This window comes from Prionailurus bengalensis, chromosome B2, assembly GCF_016509475.1.
Source record: "Prionailurus bengalensis isolate Pbe53 chromosome B2, Fcat_Pben_1.1_paternal_pri, whole genome shotgun sequence".
Taxonomy (NCBI): Eukaryota; Metazoa; Chordata; class Mammalia; order Carnivora; family Felidae; genus Prionailurus; species Prionailurus bengalensis.
The window spans coordinates 134,490,625-134,510,426 of NC_057349.1; the positions used below are offsets into that span (position 1 = coordinate 134,490,625).

General features: G+C 44.2%; 1 protein-coding gene across 4 annotated transcripts in view; it reads left to right on the top strand.

The window, feature by feature from the left end:
• The window catches only part of UST (uronyl 2-sulfotransferase), a 318,572-nt gene that overhangs the window by 291,670 nt on the left and 7,100 nt on the right, over positions 1-19,802 (top strand). Inside the window, exons 8-9 of one of the 4 annotated variants that reach the window (XM_043592576.1) lie at positions 11,988-12,267; positions 13,802-15,041. The exons of 1 other annotated variant lie outside the window; for it this stretch is intronic. In XM_043592576.1, coding sequence (XP_043448511.1) covers positions 11,988-12,267; positions 13,802-13,901 — 380 coding nt within the window. In that variant the 3' untranslated portion in view covers positions 13,902-15,041. Of the gene's footprint in view, positions 1-11,987; positions 15,042-19,802 lie in introns of those variants that run through there. 2 more of the 4 variants (XM_043592575.1, XM_043592577.1) reach the window with 2 other exon arrangements.

Consider the following 19,802-nt stretch of genomic DNA (forward strand, 5'->3'; position numbering starts at 1 on the left):
ATTAATAATGCCATAGTAAGTCTTCCAATAAGGTGTTTTTCAGTAGATATTTTCCAGTATCGCGGTTCAGTTGTTGCTGTGAAAATAAGGCCTCTGTTACTGCCATTCTCATGCCCAAGCCATTTTTTTAATGACCAAATGCCATGCTGGGCAATGCATGCGTGTATAACTAGGGTGGTATACACTTTCAAAAAAAACAGAGCAGCTTTTTGATGATTTGGGTCGTGATGCCAAAGCTGGGGAGAAAGGTAACGGGAACGAATCGTCCTCTGCCCAGTGAACCAGGGAGAGTGGGGAACTGGAGCCAGCAGACCCCAGTGGGCACTGAGGCCGCCCCCAGGCTGATTAAGCGACAGTACGTGCGTGTCTGAACAGGAAGGGATGAATTCTGATACCTCTTCCAGTTCTGACGTGTTTACTTCTAAGCTTGAGGACCTGTGTGTGGTTGGACAGCTCCCGCAACCAAATCAGCTAGGGTACTAACAAGAAATGCAGGTTCCAAGGGCCCCATCTCTGCAGGTGTCGGCCTGGCCAGTTGATTCATGACACATTACGTTTGTCCAGCCAAGTGTTCACTTGGCCCCACAGAAGGACGCAAAGGTAGCCCTCAACACCCATCCCTTTTGGGTCCGACCCCCCTTTTCTTCCCTCCTCTAAGGATGGGATTTTGAGACTGCTTGAGAAGTGACTGGAAGAGAGTACGTTTGTTATTCTCTTTATTGCTCCCTCTTCCTCCTGGAAGAGGGAACCTGTGTTTCCAACGTTTAGCAGCTCTCTTGTTCCCTGGAATCAAGCTTGGTGCTTAGTAGGTGCTTCATGCAGATTCACATGAGCCAAAGAAGGCCGGGTAAGAGAATAACTAATTACCACCCCCAGCAACTGCAGCAGATTTGGAGGATAAGTAGTGAGGAGTTGGAACACAAAGGCAAGTAACGTGGAAACCCCTCTGATGGGCCACCCCACCTCAAGATTTGACGGGGTTGGAACCCGACTATGCAATGTTTCTGTAAAAACACGTCTCCTTGCAGGACTCTCCCCATTTTTCTTTCCAAAGGGGGCCAGTGCCTTGGCTTTTGTGGGCCCTTGTGACCCATCCCACACAGGCCAATTACTTTTCTTCCTGGTTCCCTTTGTTGTGCTCCTGCTTCCAAAATTCAAAGCAAATTGGAAGCATTAAAAAGGCTTCATTCTCTTTCATCAAAGGGGTCTAGCGCTTTCTGGCCTTAAAAAAAAAAAAGAAAAAGCCAATCATGTAACTTTCCCTTGGCTGCACAGAGAAAAGGTTCTCTTGAAATTCAAAGGGATCTCAATTTATTTTTCAATTAATTATATTTCCAGATCTAAAAAGGAGATGGTAAAAAAGAGAAAGAAAAAAAATCTCTCTGTTTACTTTACCAACCCCAAGCACCGAGTCAGGCATGAAGTGCTTTTTGTTCTTTTCTCCCCTAATTGCCATACCTCCAAGAAGCTGGTTTTAACATGCCATCGATCATCCAAATGGCAAATCAAACGCCGGCTCTGTCAGCCCAGCACATCGCTGCACGCCACAGTGACATACATTCATTTCCGGTGAAGGCAGCTGCCAGGGAACCACATGTGTTTGAACTGTGTGGCCTCCCTATATAATTCAGGAAATGAGGTTACTCTATCTGTGACAAACATCATGTTCACACGGTTTTGGGGGGCAGCCAGCTCGATGCGGGGCTCGGCAGGAGTGGCCCTGGGATGTGGACCCACCATGCTGTCTGAGGACAGCACTAAATGCCCCAGCTCACTGCACCTGACCGGTGACTGTCATCATACCTGTCCCCTGAGAACGCATGCCTCATCCCATGTGCGCTAGACGTTTCTAAATGTAATCTAACCTGAGGTTAGTACACCACAGTTTTTTAGACAGAGGGCTGCTTAGAACAGCAGGACCTCCTGGTTGATTACCACTCAACTCCCCTGAAGCCAAAGAATTGATGCCTATCTTTTGATGATGCTTCTTTTCATTCGGTGATAAAATCTGGTCCCACTTCTGGTTGTTACTCAACTTGTATTCATTTCTCGCACATAATCTCCCCTGGACCAAGTTCAAACAGGACCAGATTGATGGGGCAAGGGGCTTTGGTCAGTGTGGAGTGTGCATTTGCTTAGATCAAGGGAAGGAATGCCCAAACCAGCTCAGCATCAGAACAGACTGCAAGCCCGTGGTGAGGTTTTGTTATTTTGCATATGGTTAACCATCTTGGAGGTCATAAAGTGAGGCCTCTGTCCTCCGGTGCAGCAGCTGGGTTTACACAGTATTTCCAGATTGTTTATTTTGGCCCAGAGCCAGGGCTACATCGTTTTTCCATTATGCCTGTGTGACAGATGAAGAGAGGTGGGAAGGGGGACTTCATGGGGCAGCTCTGTGATTTCCTTTTTATTTACATTAGAGGGATTTTTGAGAGTTCTAAAGATTATGAACCAGTCCAAACATAATGTCAATGCAGCAGAGGTAGAAAGAGCCACTGCTTTTGCAAAAATGCCTAGATCTCAGGCAGTCAAGCAAAATCTATTCATGGCCTCAGCTTGAGGCCATGTTGGGGGGCGTTGTGCCTGTCACTGCTCAATCTTGCATACAGATGGGCTACTGGGGAATGATATTTATCATCACGTTCAGAAGTTAAACTCCCAGTATTTGCTCAGGAGTTCCTTGTGGGGAGGGGGAGGAGCAGCGAGTTGGGAAACTGAACCATAACACCTTCGTTGGCATATGCGTTCTCTGTGGATGGATGCACTTGGTGCTGAGTGGAGGTGTGTTTCCAAGGGCACCATAGAACTTGTCCTTTGCAGTCCTTTCCCTGAGACACCAGCTTTCAGGGGATACTCCCCGTGTCCTGCCCTAAGTTTTTCCACCAGGGAGCATTCAAGAGTGGTCAAAGAGCCACAGTTCAAACTATATCCACAGCAAAGCCCTTGCAAGTTGGGTCAAGTGCATGTGATCTGATGGAATGTTTTACTACTAAATGAAATACTTGCTTTTGCAAATGGAGAAACAGCATTAAAAAGCATCAAAAACGATGGCGAATTCAGTCATTGAACTGCATTGATATAGCAAAAGTAGGTCACATAGACGTTTGCTGCTCCAACAGTATTGGGGTTTCTTTACTGCATGGCCGTAGTATATAATACATGTGACATAAATGCATTAGGGGGCACCTGGGTGGCGCAGTCGGTTAAGCGTCCGACTTCAGCCAGGTCACGATCTTGCGGTCCGTGAGTTCGAGCCCCGCGTCAGGCTCTGGGCTGATGGCTCAGAGCCTGGAGCCTGTTTCCGATTCTGTGTCTCCCTCTCTCTCTGCCCCTACCCGTTCATGCTCTGTCTCTCTCTGTCCCAAAAAATAAATAAACGTTGAAAAAATATTTAAAAAAAAATAAAAAATAAAAAAATAAATGCATTAGCTACAAGGTTTTAGCATGTATTATGTGTTCCTACGTGGGTATTTACGTTTGTGGCAGATGTCCCTTATCATAGTATTTCTTAAGCTTTGCCAAGTGTATGTAAGCAATCTGTCACCATAGCATAGTGTTCTCCAATAGAGTGGCTAAGAAAAGCAAATACCACTGACTCCCCAGAGCAACCTGCAATCCTAAATACCTATATGAGCCCATCCTAAAGAAATCTGATTTCTAGAAATGGAAAGTTTGATCTGGAAGGACCCTCTTCTAAGGAACGAATTTAGTGAAACAACAAATGTACAGTCAACACCAAAAGTTGCCCTTTGGGTTAATCCGGTCTTACAGATGGATTTAACATACAGCTTTCAAATCAACAAATCTTTATGGATGGTCATTATGAGCCAGGTGTGGAGCTGGGTGCTGGGGAGCTAAAAATGAAAAAGATACAGTCTCTTTCGGTCTGCAAACATTTCTGCTGGCTTGCGAGTTTTTCACCAGATCCTCCCAGACTTACCAAAGCGTTCCCCTTGACTTAAAACACTCAAGCCCTTCTTTTCAACTCGTCCCCTTAATGCCAGAATACACACAGGGCAAGGAGAAGTGGGTGGTTATAGATTTCCACTCAATTTGGAAATTAACAGCCGGTGATGTAGCAAAAAGGTGCTGGGCTGGGAATCAGAAAGCCTGCTTTCTAGTCTCAAGACAGTCACTGGTCATACAACCTTGAGCAAGTCTTGTGACCTCTGAAGCCCCGGGGATCTGTAGGTAAAATGGATTGCTCTGAGGAATGCGTGAGGCAATGAAAGGCCGTGTGAAAATCCATGAATCCATGGAACTCTGTGCAAAGAAGGGTATGCCATTCTGATGACCTGTGGGGAAAGTGGGGTAGGGGAAGGTCCGAGTTGCTTGCACCACTATCTATAAAGCTTTAATAATGCAGAAAGCTGACTCAACTCAGCAATCTCCCTTCTGGCCCTATAGTCTTGGGGTTTTTTTTTCTCTACTGGCATTGGATGACCAACTATAGATGTTTATGTTATTGGGGGCCAGCAATATAAAAAGGACCCCCATTCAGGGCCCCAGCAAGAGGGTCTTTACCACCACCCCTCAGAGAGAGTAGAGTCTGGGAGCCTAAAAAAGTCTGTCCCCACAGAGTCCTGACTCTGTGGTGACTTTGGACATGTCTGTAAGGAAAAACAATCTTTATTTTGCTATTGAAATGAAAAGGTCAGAGGTTGATTTTTGTTTGTTTTCCCTCGCGATCATTTTACCGCTCAAAACCAATGCCTACTTTGAGGAAGTCTTCTGCAGTTATGAAAATACTTAAGGGGAGCCTTTGCCACTCCCTAAAAGTAAATAAGAAAAATGAAAAAAAAATTCAAAAACATCCCGAAACCACCGCTTCTCTTTGCCAAAACGTATCGATTAATTAAAGAACAGGAACAGCAAACCCTGACTTGGTCAGCACTATCATTCCAAAAAGGCAACTGAACCACAAAGCTAAACACTGGAAATTATAGACCCCAGTGGGAGATGAAAATCCCCAGATGTAAGGGTAAGCTGTTTCCTGCTGAGGACCCAGCATTCATGGGCCTCTTGGGAGTTTTTGATTAAGAACATCCGGATATGGCCTTTGTTCCCACTTGGCTATATCTGCACCTGAAAGGCACAGCCAAGCCTTTTTCGGTCTGACAACACCCTCCTCCTTCTGTTGGTTTCTTTCATTCCTTCAACAACATGTGTGGAGGGTGCTGTGTTCCCCTAGGTGCTGAGCTGTGGAAATATAAAGATACATGGGGGGCCACCCTTCTCCAGGGCACTCTCAGCATAACAAGCTCCATTAGAACAGCTAGATGAGATGGTGGGGATGTTGGGGGGGGAAACATCCAGGGGAAATGTTTTCAGAAGTTTCATAGTGCCTCAGAGGCCTCCTAAAAGTTTTCCATCTTTTGGTTGAAACACACACACACACACACACACACACACACACACATCTTACTCTCAGACCTGCACACACAGCAGATCTTCATGATCAAATAGTCAAACAGTCGTTATGAGAGACCCAGCTCCATGCAGAGTATCTGAGACAAGCACATTAAGCTTGATCTCTCCATGAGGGATTTCTGACCAGGGAAAGAGAATGTTGACACGATGCAACAAACCAGAATGAAATGCCCTATTAGCGCCCATCATGAGCAAGCCCATGAGAAGAGATTCTCCCCCATGACCACGAGCTCCATTTGGCCATAAACAATGTGAGAGGTCAAGAGCCTGGGCTCAGTTGCCAGACTGTCCAGATCCAACTTCTGGCTTCTCCACTTACAGCCATGTGAACTTGAACAAGTGACTAAATTCCAAGGTCACATCTGTAAAATGGTGATAATAGGAGAGCCTGCCTCACTGGGGTTTTTGTAAGGATCAAGTGCATGTTCAAATTCTCAAGTTCTTTGCACTGAGAAAGCTCTCTCAAAAATGCCTAGTGATGCAGCTGATGATGATGGTAAAGTCCCATTCGTTGCTTATATCTCCCATGCCTGGTGCAGAAAAGTTATTCAGTCAGTATTGGCAGAAAAAAAAGGAAGACAACATCGGACACATGAACGAGGCCTAATTGAAGCCTTCATTTTGACATAGAGCACTTGCTTCCTGGGTTCATGAAACCCAGAATTTTAAAACCTTTAAAGCAGAAGCATAAAACTCCATTTTTTTTTTTTTATAACAGCCAAGGAAGTAACATAAAAGAATCAACTGGCATTTGGGGTCTGGAACAAAATGGAGAGCACTGACCTCTCTCGGCGGGTTGGGGGGGGGGGGGGTGGGAGGGGGAGGAGGGGTGCACAGCCACACTCAGCCACACTCAGCTCCAGAAGAATCTTGCCTCACTTTGAGAGAAGCCAGAAATCCAGATTTCCATGTGAAATACACCAAGTCTTAACAACAACTAAGTCAATTTCTAAAAAAAAAAAATAGCTCGCGGGCCAAATCACACAGCCTGCCAGTCAGATCCCAGGCTGCCTTCTTGCTGGGCCTGCCCTAATGGAAGGAGCCCTGAATTTGTCTCCTCCTTCTGAACTGTTCACCAGTGGGGACCAGAGACATGAGCCCCTTGAAGTCATCTCTCAGTTCCCGCTAGTTTCAAAGGCCACTCGTAGGGTAGGTCTTCACTTCCGGTGGTTACGTTCTACAGTATGTGCCCTCCTGACGAGGGCAACTTCACTTCCCAAAGGATGCTAATAATGAGTGTAGATTCTTACAGCATGATTGTTTGGTGGCTGGAATAAGAAGAGTCTCCAAAAATTCCTAACAACTTCCTCTAGAACTGCTATTAGGGCAATCTGGAGAGAGACTGATTCCACAGTTCACGTAGCTTTGTTTGGTTTGGAGGGAAAGTCTGGCATTTTACAAAAATGTGGAACACTTAGCAATGAAATGACTTTTCCATAGCACTGATTATTGGACAGCAAGACACATAACCATATGTCTTTGAAATGTGATTTTAGAAATTCTCGACTAACTATACAGGGCAAACTTCCCTCTAGTCTTTCCATGTGAAGGTGATAATTTTCTACAGGCTCATGAAAGCTTCACTGGTTATGGCCCGGTACTTAGTGGAAACCTCAACACAAATAGGAGGTCCGGGCTCAGGTTCCAGCTCAGTCACTTACTCACTAGCAGTGAGACCCTGGGCAAGTCATTTAATCTCCCAGAGCTTTTATCTCCCCATCTGCAAAATGGGGGTCAGAGCGCCTCATAGGGTGGTTGAAAATATTTTTAAAAACAACATGCATATGGGCATAATCCAAACCTCTAATAGGTGCTCATGTCAATGTTGGTTGAATCTGAACCTGTTTCTTCTCTCACAAAGCAGGGCTCTTAATTTCTGACCAGGACACCATCCTCTGGCAGTATCATTAACCTTCCTTTTGAATTTGGCAGCTTTGTGGAAAACAAAAGGGGAAAAGGAAAGCTGTGATCATTTTACATAAACCTTTGGGTTTGCATCCACAGTATTATGAAAACTAAGGATAGAGGGTTGGATGACACCACAGGAGAGTAAGGAAGGAGGAGGGGGAAAGGCTGGACCAGCACCACCCGGGAGCACTGGCATTTCAAGGACGGGCAGGATAAGAGGTCTGGGTCTGGGGAACTGAGAGGGAGCGATCAGAAGGAGAGTGGATGACCATGGTGCTCATTCAGTGTGGCTCTTCTTATAACAATGCACCGGAAGGGATCAGGCTTAGCTGCGACTGTCATCATCTCTTGCCAAATCAATTCATTAATGATGCAGATAGACCCTGGTTCTTTTCACTTGTGCTTAAGTGACACTGTGTCAGTTCCGACAGACGGCTGCCTACTCTGCCCACCCACCCACTCGCCCATCCTTGGCAATAGAGGAAAGCATACAGGGAAGAGAGTCGGTTGGGATGAGCCAGGAGTAGCTTTACAACAGTTGGCCCAGTTACCTAATCCTAACCAAAGAAGGGAATGTGTAGCTCCTTCACATACTATCGTTTTGTTAAAAGTTTCAAAATTTTACTGGCTTGATGTTAATCACCCTTAATAGCAAGTCAACATTTTGCATCCAACTCATCTTGAAGACTAGTCTAGGAAATTTCCTTGTTCTAGAATAAAAAAGTCAATGGATACTTTTCTTGGATGGCTTTGTGGTCAGTGATTATACTTGCCGTGTGTTATTTTTAGGAAAATTCCAGAAGCCCATATACCTTCCCTGTCTTCCTGAGCATGAGCTTTCATCAGGTTTTCAGGCGGGCTAAGAACCTCTACCCTGGAGCATATTCCCTGATCAAGCCCAAGTTGAGTACCTGGGGTGTGCCATTTTTCTCTGTCACCCAGGAAACTCATGGCTGCGTATGTTCAAAGGACGTTACTAAAAATGATACTAATTTCATTGCAGTTTTTTCTTATGAAAATTCATACCAGGCATTTCTCTATGGTTTATAACCAGGAATGGATGTGACTAGACTGTTTTAAATGAAGAGCAGTTCAGTGTTAAATTCTTTGTTGGTTGTTGGAAAGTTTAGGGACAAACCCTCAACCCACCTCCTGCACAAGTACTTAGTACTTCATAACATTCAGCTTATGTCCCTCGATTTTGGGGTTTGGGGAACTAGTAAATAACACCCATGTCTCCCTGCCTGGGTTTTAAACTCATTGAGAAATAGACGCTGGAGACAGATAGGTGGAGATGAAAATGTCAGCTTCTTTACCAAATCACTTGAATGGGTATATTACATGAATGCAGCCTAGATGTGCAGAGAAGTGGGCCGGTCACATTCCATCCTGGCTTAGACAGACTTGCCCACCAAGTCCCAGGCATGGCTGGAAGCCCTCACCTCCTCTGCAGGAAGTTGTGAAGTCTCTGCAGACAGACGCACTCTCTCCAGAGGGAATGGCATCTCAACTCCTTCCCCCAAATGCTCAGAGAAACCCCTCTGGCCCTGGTTCCTGAGAGAGAGACTGGGGCAAGAGGCAAGAGCAGTACTCTAGGGAGATCCTTCCAGATCAGGAGGTGGAAGCCATTATCCCCAGTGCTGACCTTCCTAGCCTCACACTCCCTTTGCCCAGTTTCCTTAATTGTTTCACTAATTGCAGCATATATATTTTTGTAAAGTTCTTTATATATTCTATATATTCTCTCTATATATATAGATTATATATTCTATATATATATAGAGAGAGAGAGAGAATATATAATCTATATATATTCTTTTTAGACCAGGTTGGGCTAAATAAGTTAATTAAAGAGTTTATTTTAAAATCACAGGAATCCTAATACTTTTTATGGTATGAAATAGCAAAATGCTACACAATTTAGAGTGCTTTGAGAGGAAGGGATCGTAGGAGTCTGGAAACGAGTGAGTTATGTTTTTTGTGCCTTTCAGTGTTAACTGAAAACTCTTGGTGCCTTGTCTGTCTTTAGTACCGATTTTTTTAAAGTCTTTTTTTACATTTATGTATTTTTGAGAGACAGAGAGACAGCACGAGCGGGGGTAGGGCAGAGAAAGAGGGAGACACAGAATCCAAAGCAGGACCCAGGCTCTGAGCCGTCAGCACAGAGCCCGATACGGGACTCGAACCCACAAACCGTGAGATCATTACCTGAACCAAAGTCGATGCTTAACTGACTGAGCCGCCCAGGCACCCCTAGTTCCAATTTTTTAAACTCTGTGTTTTAAAAACCCAAAGGGATATGCCTATTAATATGTCTCTCCTCAGATTAGCTATAGCCAATATCTGCAAAGAAGAGAGACATTATAAAATGTTCTATCAGAAACCCATTTCAGAAGAGACTATGCCAAATTCTTTAACAAAAATTCTAGAACTCATATGTCCAAATGTGCATTACACCTTTCAAAAGACTCAACTGGAAAAGCAACACCCTTATTTCAATTAGGCCATGATTGTTCCAAGAATTTCTTCATTAGAATTGCAATTGGAGGCTTCAGAAAGTATCTCAAATGCTGTAAAAAATGACAGGCCTTTGTCCTGTCAGGTGAATCCAAGTTTAGCACCAGCCATTTGGAGCTATGTTCGGTGAGTAATATACCTATTCAACTTTGGTGACAAAAGTTTTAGTTCGTAAGATGATAAAAGAAAACATCCCGGCAAATTTTCATGATCTTGGGTTTGGCAGTGCTTTTTTTTAGTATAACAGTACAGGTAACAAAAGAAAAAAATAGATATATCGGTCTTCATTAAATCAAAACCCTTTATTCATCAAAGGTAACTATCAACAGAGTGAAGAGAGCCTAAGATGGGGGAGAAAATATTTGCAAATCATATACCTGATATATATGCAGAATATCTAGAACATACAAAGAACTACAACTCAACAACAAAAATTTTAACAATCCAATTTCAAAATAGGCAAAGGACTTGAATAGACATTTCTTCAAAGAGAATCTACAAATAGCCAACAAGCACATAAAAAGATGCTCCGCGTCATTAGTCATTAGTGAAATGAAAATCAAAACCACAAGATGCCAGTTCACACTTACTGAGATGACTATAATGTTTTTAATTAAAATAACAATTATAGAAAAGGATCTGGGAAAATTGGAGCCTTTGTACGTTGCCAGCAGGCGTGCAAAGTGGTTCAGTCACAGAGGAAGACAGCTTGGTGGTTCTTCAAAGAGTTAAACATAGAAATACCATAGGCCTTCAATCCCACTCTTGGTATATGCCCAAAAGAACCGAAATCAGGGACACAAACAAATACTTGTACACAAACATTCACAGCAGCCCTCTTCACAGTAGTCAAAAAGTAGAAACAACCCAAGTGTCCATCAATGAGTAGATGGAGAAACAGATTGTGGTATATCCATACAATGGAGTACTATTCATTTATTCATATACTGACATGTATACAATATGGATGAACCTTGAAAATAGGATTCTATGTGAAAAAGGCCAGGCATAAAAGGACCATGTTATTATATGGCTCCGTTTATATGAGATACCTAAAAAAGGCCAATTCATTGACAGAAAGTAGATTGGAGGTTACCTGGGGAAGGGAGTACAGAGTTTCTGTTTGGAGCAATAAGAAAATTTTGGGAATAGTGGTAATGGTTGCACAACATTATGAATGTAATTAATGCCACTGAAATGTACACTTTAAAAGGGTTAAAATTTGGGGGCACCTGTGGGGCTCAGTTGGTTGAATGTCTGACTTTGGCTCAGGTCATGATCTCATGATTTGTGAGTTTGAGCCCCACATTGGGCTCGCGGCTGTCAGCGCAAAGCCCACTTCGGATCCTCTGTCCCTCTCTCTCTCTCTCTCTGCCCCTCCCCTGCTCACACATTCTCTCTCTCTCTCAAAAATAAATAAAACAGAACAAAAAAAGCTTAAAATTTTATGATGCATATAACATTTTTTGTTAGGCATTACATGTAAATATATAACACATTGTGTTTTTAGTCATTAATATAAAACTAAGCAGATTTTAGTTATAATTTACCATATTTTAAAAAGCCCTCACAATTTATAACAGTTAACATTGTGTTTAAGAAATCTGGCAATTCTCCCTTTATTTTTCTTAACAAATGCCCTGTTGAAATAATGAACTGCGAATAGCTTTTATATCTAGTTAAACTATCAATAATACGTAGCAATATTTTAAAAGAAACAGCAAGATGATTGGCAAGTGGTGAGAGCTTTTTCCTGTGCTTCTTCCTGAAAGGAAAGCCCTTGGTGTGTGTGTAACAGGAAATAAAAAAGGAAAAATGGGTCAATTTTGCTGCTCAAAGGAATGTATAATTTGTAGTTCATTGAACTGTGGTCAAATTACATAGTTGGCATCCCATGCAAAGAATGTCAGGTAGTTTATGTTTAGTCAACTAATGTTGATATTAACACCTAGGTTAAGGTGAAATCTTTCTAAATATTGTTGGGCACCCTTTTCCCCTTCCATTGTTTGCACGCTGAGGTTCCTTCCATAGGAGCTGCCGGTATTATGTACATAATGCAGAGGACATCATTACTCCTTTTGCGCGAAAGCATTACAGGTGACTGCTCATATGCAACTCTGGTTCTCTTCCAGAGCATAGGAAACTTGGAAATATGACTGTGACCGTGAAGAAGACTGTCCCCTCCCCCGAGGCCGTGCAGATTCTCTACCAGCGAATGAGATATGAGTATGAGTTCTACCACTACGTCAAAGAGCAGTTCCACCTGCTGAAACGCAAGTTTGGACTGAAGTCCCACGTCAGCAGGCCCCCTCTGAGACCCCAGTTCTTTATTCCAACTCCACTGGAAACCGAGGAGCCGATCGATGATGAGGAACAAGATGACGAGAAGTGGCTAGAAGATATTTATAAGAGGTGATGCCAGCACTGTGTTGCCTCCACTGGCTTTATCTCCCTTTTCCGGAAAGTTTTTTGTTGGGGGAAGAAAAATCCTTAAGGGACTAAATTAATGCTCAGTTGCATTAAAAAGAACGAAACATTCCCACATGTTGGGGTCATTGGGAGATGCCCGGTTTTGCGGGTCTTTCTTAACTGTATTCTGGGTCTTCCTGGTTCCCCGGATCCTTCCCAGGTACACTAGATGGCGCCATCACAGGGCAGTTCATCATAACATAGCTTTTTCCCTCTAGTATAATGAGAGGAGGGGGAGAAATACAGCCCATAGCCCAATAATTTATCATTTGTAAAATGACTTGTAAAGATATTACCTCAGTGGTAGGAAACACCCAGACTTACATAATTCGGTAGAAATACAAAACCACTTCAGACACCAGGGAATCTACTCTAGAAGTGTCTAAGAGGGGAAGGTAAGACTGATAAGGACCTCAAAAGGGAGGATGCCCCTGGATGAGCGGTTTCCACCCACGTGGGTAGAATTCTGCCTCTGGTCCATCTCAGGGGACACTTTTGCCAACAGCAGCATACTTCTCTCTGAAATGGCAAGTCAGCTTGTGCCACACCCCCAACCAGTTCAGAGCCTTGAGTACTTTCCAAGGTCAAGGTGCAGGGCAAGCTCCATTGAGACCCTCCGTTTCCAAGCACCATTCTGACGGATCTAAAAGTAGCATAGCAGGGAAAAGAATTTGTTTGCCGTGTAAGGAAAAGTGTAGGCACGAGCATCTCTGGAGGTCATGTGACATCAGAAAATTGGTTCGGTTGTGTTCTTTGTACCCACATGGCATCTCTCTCCCCAGCATCGTTTTCACTGGAGACCCGGGAACCGGTTTAGCTCTGGCATTTGACTCCTGTGGCAGAAGTTCTAAGCCTGCCCACAGACAATGCATAGTCTAACCCCTGGCCAAGCTGGGTCCCACCATAATGGCATCTTTCACCTTCTGGTCCCTTGAAGGGTACCTGGTTTTGGTCCAAAGGGGTACTGAGTTCTACTCAGGCAGCGGTGAAACTCCAACCCCCTTGGTTATGGAAGCAGCTCTTTCCTGAGAACCCCTATTAAGACATTAAGAAGCAAGAGCTTCTGGTAAGAGACTGCCTGACCAGCTTTATGAGCAGGCGTCTGCCCCCAGACTGGTGCATAGCTGTGGGGCAGTTCCATTGCTTGAAATGTCTCTTCTCCCCATTCCTCTCCTGTCATCTGCCCCCGACTCATGACCCCGTGGGTCTTTGGATACTGAAATGTTTTCATCTTTAACTGCTCCCCGCCCCCCCCCGCTCTGGATACGCATATATTTCTGGGTGGATAACATACAGCCAGCTGAGAAGCAGGGGTGCGGGGGGTGGTGGCAGACGGGATACATGTGACAGATTTTGTCTCCTTCATGTTTTCTCCCCTAGAGCCAGCCCTTCAAGAGCACTAGCAGAGTGTGAGTTGGGAGTACTTAATAGTAAATAAGACTGACTTTACACAAGCTACACATTTTCTACTTTTCAGAAACCAACAAGTCTCTCTAGAGTTTTTTCTTCGTTCACTAAAATTGGACAGTAGCCAAGATATAAAGCAAGTCATTTGGAACCTGTCGAGTGTGCACTAAAGCTACTTTATCATGAGATGTATTAAGAAGGCTCCACCCCACAGGAGTCCAGTGAAGGCTGGGACCACAGAGGCACAAAGTCCAGCATTTGGCCACTGGTGGGCCTCCTTTCTGCCTCAGAGAACTGGGGCAGAGACGTGATTAAGAAAAATGTTCTTAGAAGAGGAAATATCCTTTGTCCTGTGTAGAGAGACCAGGGCCCTACCATTAGGCATACCTTAAAAAGCAACCCAGAGAACAGCTGTCCTATTAAAAACAAAAGATAAGAACAGCGCCTGGTACGTTGTGAGTCATTTCTATGAAACTGCATATAAAGAATGATAATTAGTTTACACACTGTGCAGGCTCACTCTCTGAAAATAAAATGGAACTGGCTTAGTGATCTCTGCTTTCGTCAGAACATCGGGACCCATTGGTCATTTGCAAAATGCATCGTCCTAGTGCAAGTTCACACAAGCACTTCCAGCTGTGTGTTCAAAGGCCTTTACTGTCAGCAGTGATCATTAGACCATGCCAACAAGAGATGCTGACCTATTCACTTGCAGGGCCTTAATGCTGTTTTGCCCCAACAAAGAGTCTCTACGTCCTAAAAGTCAAGGCACTTCATCAATTTATTGGCACACATGACAGGACTTCTTTGGCCCTGAGCCCAACGCAGTTTGTACTTCATGAAATATATTGTACATTTTACATAGTTTAATTTAAAAAAAAAATACATTTTAAGCTGGTTGATCTTTGACTGCCTTATTTATTATAACCTTTCAGCACATTCCAAGGTTTTAGTTACTCAGGAAGGAGTTAATTAAAATGATTTTATTTTGGTCTGATGGATGTTTTTTAAAAGGAAAATTATTATTATGAACCTTCAGCCTACTCTTCTGGAGTGCCGTAAAAGTGCTTGTAAATCCTTTTTTTTTTTTTTTTTAAGAAGAAGGAAGAAAAAAATGGTGTTTGACATTGATGGAAATTCAAAAATATATATGGAACTGAAACATTAGCTTAGCTAAAATAAAAGCAATCTGTGTTTGAGATGAAGTGTTCCTTAACTTATTCATCATCCATATAAATAAATGAATATAAATAAGTTGCAATTTTTTCCCCATTCTGTTCCTAGCTGGAAATAAAAGTGCCTGCAGTTTTTCCCAGCGCCCTCTGCCTTTTTAATCGGCCAAACTTCTTCCTTCAAGCTGTGATCTTTAGAAAGATGGGTTTTCTTTTAATCTATAAACTCTATTCGTGTTATCATTGGGTGACACCAAAAAGCTGGCTGAGAAAATGAGCGAGGCATTCATTCCTCTAGTTGTGTGGACACGATACTGAGCACCTGACCTCGCCTCCACGTGCCCTGCTTGGTCTGCTGTCCGGGGTTTGGTCAGAACCCTTCCCACCACGCCTCTTAGCGTGTACTCTGATCTCTTTCTCAGACACACAGAGCCTCAAAAAGCTGGGTGATTCTCCCCTCCCAAGCGAGCAGTTTTGATCCAGAAACGCTCTCCCTGAGAAATTTCACAGCCACCTCAAAAGGGACTTGCAGAGAGCCAGGGAGTCCCCTGCTTTCTAGCAATTGGGCACCCCATGCCAACTCCTGTGGCTATTTTGTAAAAGGAAAGAACCAGAGTTTTGGTACTGAGGGAAAGAAAAATCTATTTTGGCGATAACATGCTTTACTTTAAGCAAGAGCCTGAGTTTTAAACAAGTGACCAATGGTTACCTTTTTTTTTTTTATCATTTAATTTGTTCTGTAAGTTGGTCACATGATGTTTGACTCCGAGTGACCTTTAAAGACAGAAGTATTGAACAAAACCCGGACTACACCCCATCTGGAGTTGCGTGTTTGGTCCGAAGTTCTTCAGAAATGTGCTCTCACCTACAAGTTCATCCAGCGAACTATTTGGCTTTAAACGAAACGTGTAGATAATGGTAGTATTTCTCAGAAGGCGGACTGATGATCCATAAGCATTCAGAACAATTGTTCTATGGGTCGAAATTATGAAATTCCCTTCAAGTAGAAGTAAAGAGGGTTTATTTTACTAAATTTCCTTCATGTCTGGTGATGAAGAAAACATTTTTTTTTAAGTATTTTAAATATCCTAGGAAAGACAAGACTGCTTTAGGCTAAAACCAATCTTAAGAGTCTGTTAAAAAAAACAAACAAACCCCATAGAACATCTTTCACAGCTCAGAAAACTCACTGTGATATAGAGCTCAGAGTGTTTGCGCCATAGATGGACTGGCCTAAACAACGGAAATTTATTTTCTAACACTTCTGGAGGCTAGAGGTTTGAGGTCACAATGTCAGCAGCATCGGTTTCTTCTGAGGCCCGTGTCTTTCTTGTACCTGGGCATCTTCTCCCTCTGTCTTCACATGGTCTCGCCTCTGTGCACACTCATTTATGTCCAAATTCTTTTTTTTTTAATTTTTTAAAATCTTTGTTTATTTTCGAGAGAGAGAAACAGAGCATGAGTGGGGGAGGGACAGAGAGAGAGGGAGACACAGAATCCGAAGCAGGCTCCAGGCTCTGAGCTGTCAGCACGGAGCCCGACCCAGGGCTCGAACTCACGAACCGCGAGATTGTGACCTGAGCTAAAGTGGAACGCTTAACCCACTGAGCCACCCAGGCGCCCCCGAATTCTTCCTTTAATAAGGACACCACTTGTATTGGATTAGGGCCCATGCTGATGGCCTCATGTTAACTTGATTACCCCTGTAGAGACCCTGTCTCCAAATACAGCCACATTCTGAGGTACTGGTTGTTAGGACTTGAGCATATGAATTTTGTGGGGGACACAGTTCTTCTTACAGCACCCAGACTACAGCAGAGAAGTTGGAGTAGAGGAACTGGTCTCCAACTAGGAGAGAAGCAAGCCTAAACTCACGGAACCCTCGAACTGCCATGGGGCTGGGCGGCCATCTAGCCCTTGTCCTTTTTTTATACGTAAGGAATTGAAAGTCCAGAAACAGGGGTTCCTGGGTGGCTCAGTCGGTTAAGTGTCCGACTTCGGCTCAGGTCACGATCTCGCAGTTCGTGGGTTCAAGCCCTGCATCGGGCTCTGTGCTGACGGTTCAGAGCCTGGACCCTGCTTCGGATTCTGTGTCTCCCTCTCTCTCTGCCCCTCCCCAGCTCATTCTCTCTCTCTCTCTCTCTTAGAAAATAAATCAACATTAAAAAAAATTTAGAACAAGGCAAAAAAAAAAAAAAAAACCTCCAGAAATATACAAGATTAAAATACACCACATGCTAAGTTTTGCCGTTGAGGGTTCGACGAATTTGTGAATACTGAACAAATCAAAACGACGATACCGCCAAAGTCCCTCTACCGACCTAAATCCGGAATGGAAACGATAAGGCACATTCAACCACCCCCTGTGCCACCCCCCCACACTGAAGCCATCTCTCCCTGCGGCTCGCCCGGCTGTGGGGCCTGTGGGACCCCCTTCCACAGAGGGAGACCCTAACTAAGCACTAAGTCCTCCGGGACAGATGTCAAAATAAACCTGTTCCCTCTGAGATTTTTCTCTCTACTCGAAGGACAAAGAGGGCTTCTTATTTCTGGATTTGAGCTCCATTTTGCCCACCGCAGATTAGAGAGTTCTATTTTTCCTAAAGGTAAAATGAAGATTCCTCTAAGGAGCTTCAGAAGGACCTGCCTCAAAAACTAAAGTCAAATACAGCTCATAAAACTAGTTGAAGTCGAGTGCAGACATGCCTCTGGAAAACCCGAGCTAGAGAGTAACCAGGCCCTGAACGCTCCCAGGCCTCTTCCCTCGCTGACTGCTTCACTCACTGGAGAATTCCTTTCTGCGTAGGGCAGGCTTGGCTCACAGCGCCCGGCACCGCCGATTCCCAAGGAACACCCTGGCCCACAGATGTTCATGGGTCACAGAATTGTGAACTGACCACTGGTGCACTTTGGATTTCAACGTGTAAACATGGGGATTCCCTTTTAAAAAAAAAAAAAAAAAAAAAAAAAAAAAGGAAGAGAAAAAAAAGGAGGGGAAAGAAAAATCACCGTGCAGAGGAAAAATGTGAGCTAAGTTTTTCCTTTGGAATCTTGGCGTGTGAGTTTAGCTATCTTCAATCTGGCTTTCGCCAGACACTGTATGCTTTGAGCAGGCATGGAGCAATCTGCCTTACGCTGTGCTGCCAGAAAATTCAGACTTGACCTGTAACACGCCTCCTATTCCAGTCGTGAGCAGAGACAGCCGGGAGGTCGGCCACGCAGGACGCAGCACGCTGACTGTGTGGTGCAGCTAGAGAAGCGGCTAGAACCAGGAAACAGGGCTGTTGACTGACTCGGGCAAGAGGTGTAGACCAGCAAAGTCCCTGAAATCACGTCCCAGCTGCTCGACTTCATCAGGCGCTTGACTAAATCACTTGACCTCTCCATGCCTGAAGTCCACCCAGCTGGAAGATAGGAGGTCCACTGAAGCCCAAGAGTTGCTTCTGGAATGGACTTTGTCCCACCCTCCACCCCCATCTGCTAAGAGACTAAGAGCCACAATCCATGGGGGGCTGATGAATGTTTGTTTTCTCCACGAAACGCTGCATCCTCAACAAGAGAACCTACAATTACACATCATTGTAGGTCCGTTGATGCCCCCGAAACCCTCATGACTGAACGTGTTGTCACCCAACGTACCAATGAGTCCATGGCCAGCAGCATTTCTGAAGTGTGAATGGAGCCAATGGGAATAAACACATTCTAGTGGACATGAGTCAGTATTCTTATCATGTGCCATCATCCAAGACAAGCCACTGTATGGACTTCCAGTTTTCTCTAACACTCCCTTTGAGAAGAGTTTGTCGAGCTGTGACTTATCGGAATCCTCTCAAACTCACCGCTTCTGCTAAATACAGGCATCTTCTAATTTCCTCAAAGCACCCTGGGTCTCTGTGATCCTGTTTGTAATAAAGAGCCTAAAACGTCCACATCAATTAGTACAGGTAGTGCACAAGAAAAGTTGTATTAAAAGTGGAAAACCCCATAGGATGGGGCGTACTTTTTGTAGTCTTTCGCGTTCTCACGATGGCATCAGTGCTATGACGTTTTGGGAGAAGTCTGGTAATGATTGTGTGGGCTGGCGATGCATTCGCCACGGTCGGTCCTTCTGACCCCATTAGAGGACTGCCACTCTCGGACTCTGAATCTGTTGCGTCACTAATGTTTCGCTGATCACAAACTTCTTTATAGCCACTCTATTGGCTGCTTGTATCAAATACCATTTCCTTTCCTCCTCTGGCTTACTTTCCTGTTCGTTCTCCATCTTTGACTGAAAGTTAATGAAATTCTCATCCAGGGCGTATTCGTTCCCAAAAGATAATTCACAAACCAGGTGTGTGGGATAGGCATGAAAAAAAAAAAATCATGGTGTTAGACAATTTGGGAAATGCGTTAGCTCTAAGTGTCACACGGTGGGGTTTTAAGAGCACACTAAGGGTTTAGAAGAATACTGAAGTTTTAAAAAGTCAGTTTCTCTTTGTTTAACCCCACATGTCTCAAAACGACTTATCATGAAAGCCTAATTAAGACCCGTTAGGGGCGCCTGGGTGGCTCAGTCGGCTGACCGTCCAACTTTGGCTCAGGTCATGATCTCCCGGTTCGTGAGTTCGAGCCCCACGTCGGGCTCTGTGGTGACAGCTCAGAGCCTGGAGCCTGCTTCAGATTCTGTGTCTCCCTCTCTCTCTGCCCTTCCCCCTGATCGTGCTCTGTCTCTCAAAAATAAATAAACATTAAAAAAATTTTTTTTTAATTTTTTTTAACGTTTATTTATTTTTGAGACAGAGAGAGACAGAGCATGAACAGGGGAGGGTCAGAGAGAGGGAGACACAGAATGTGAAACAGGCTCCAGGCTCTGAGCTGTCAGCACAGAGCCCTACGTGAGGCTCGAACTCACGGACC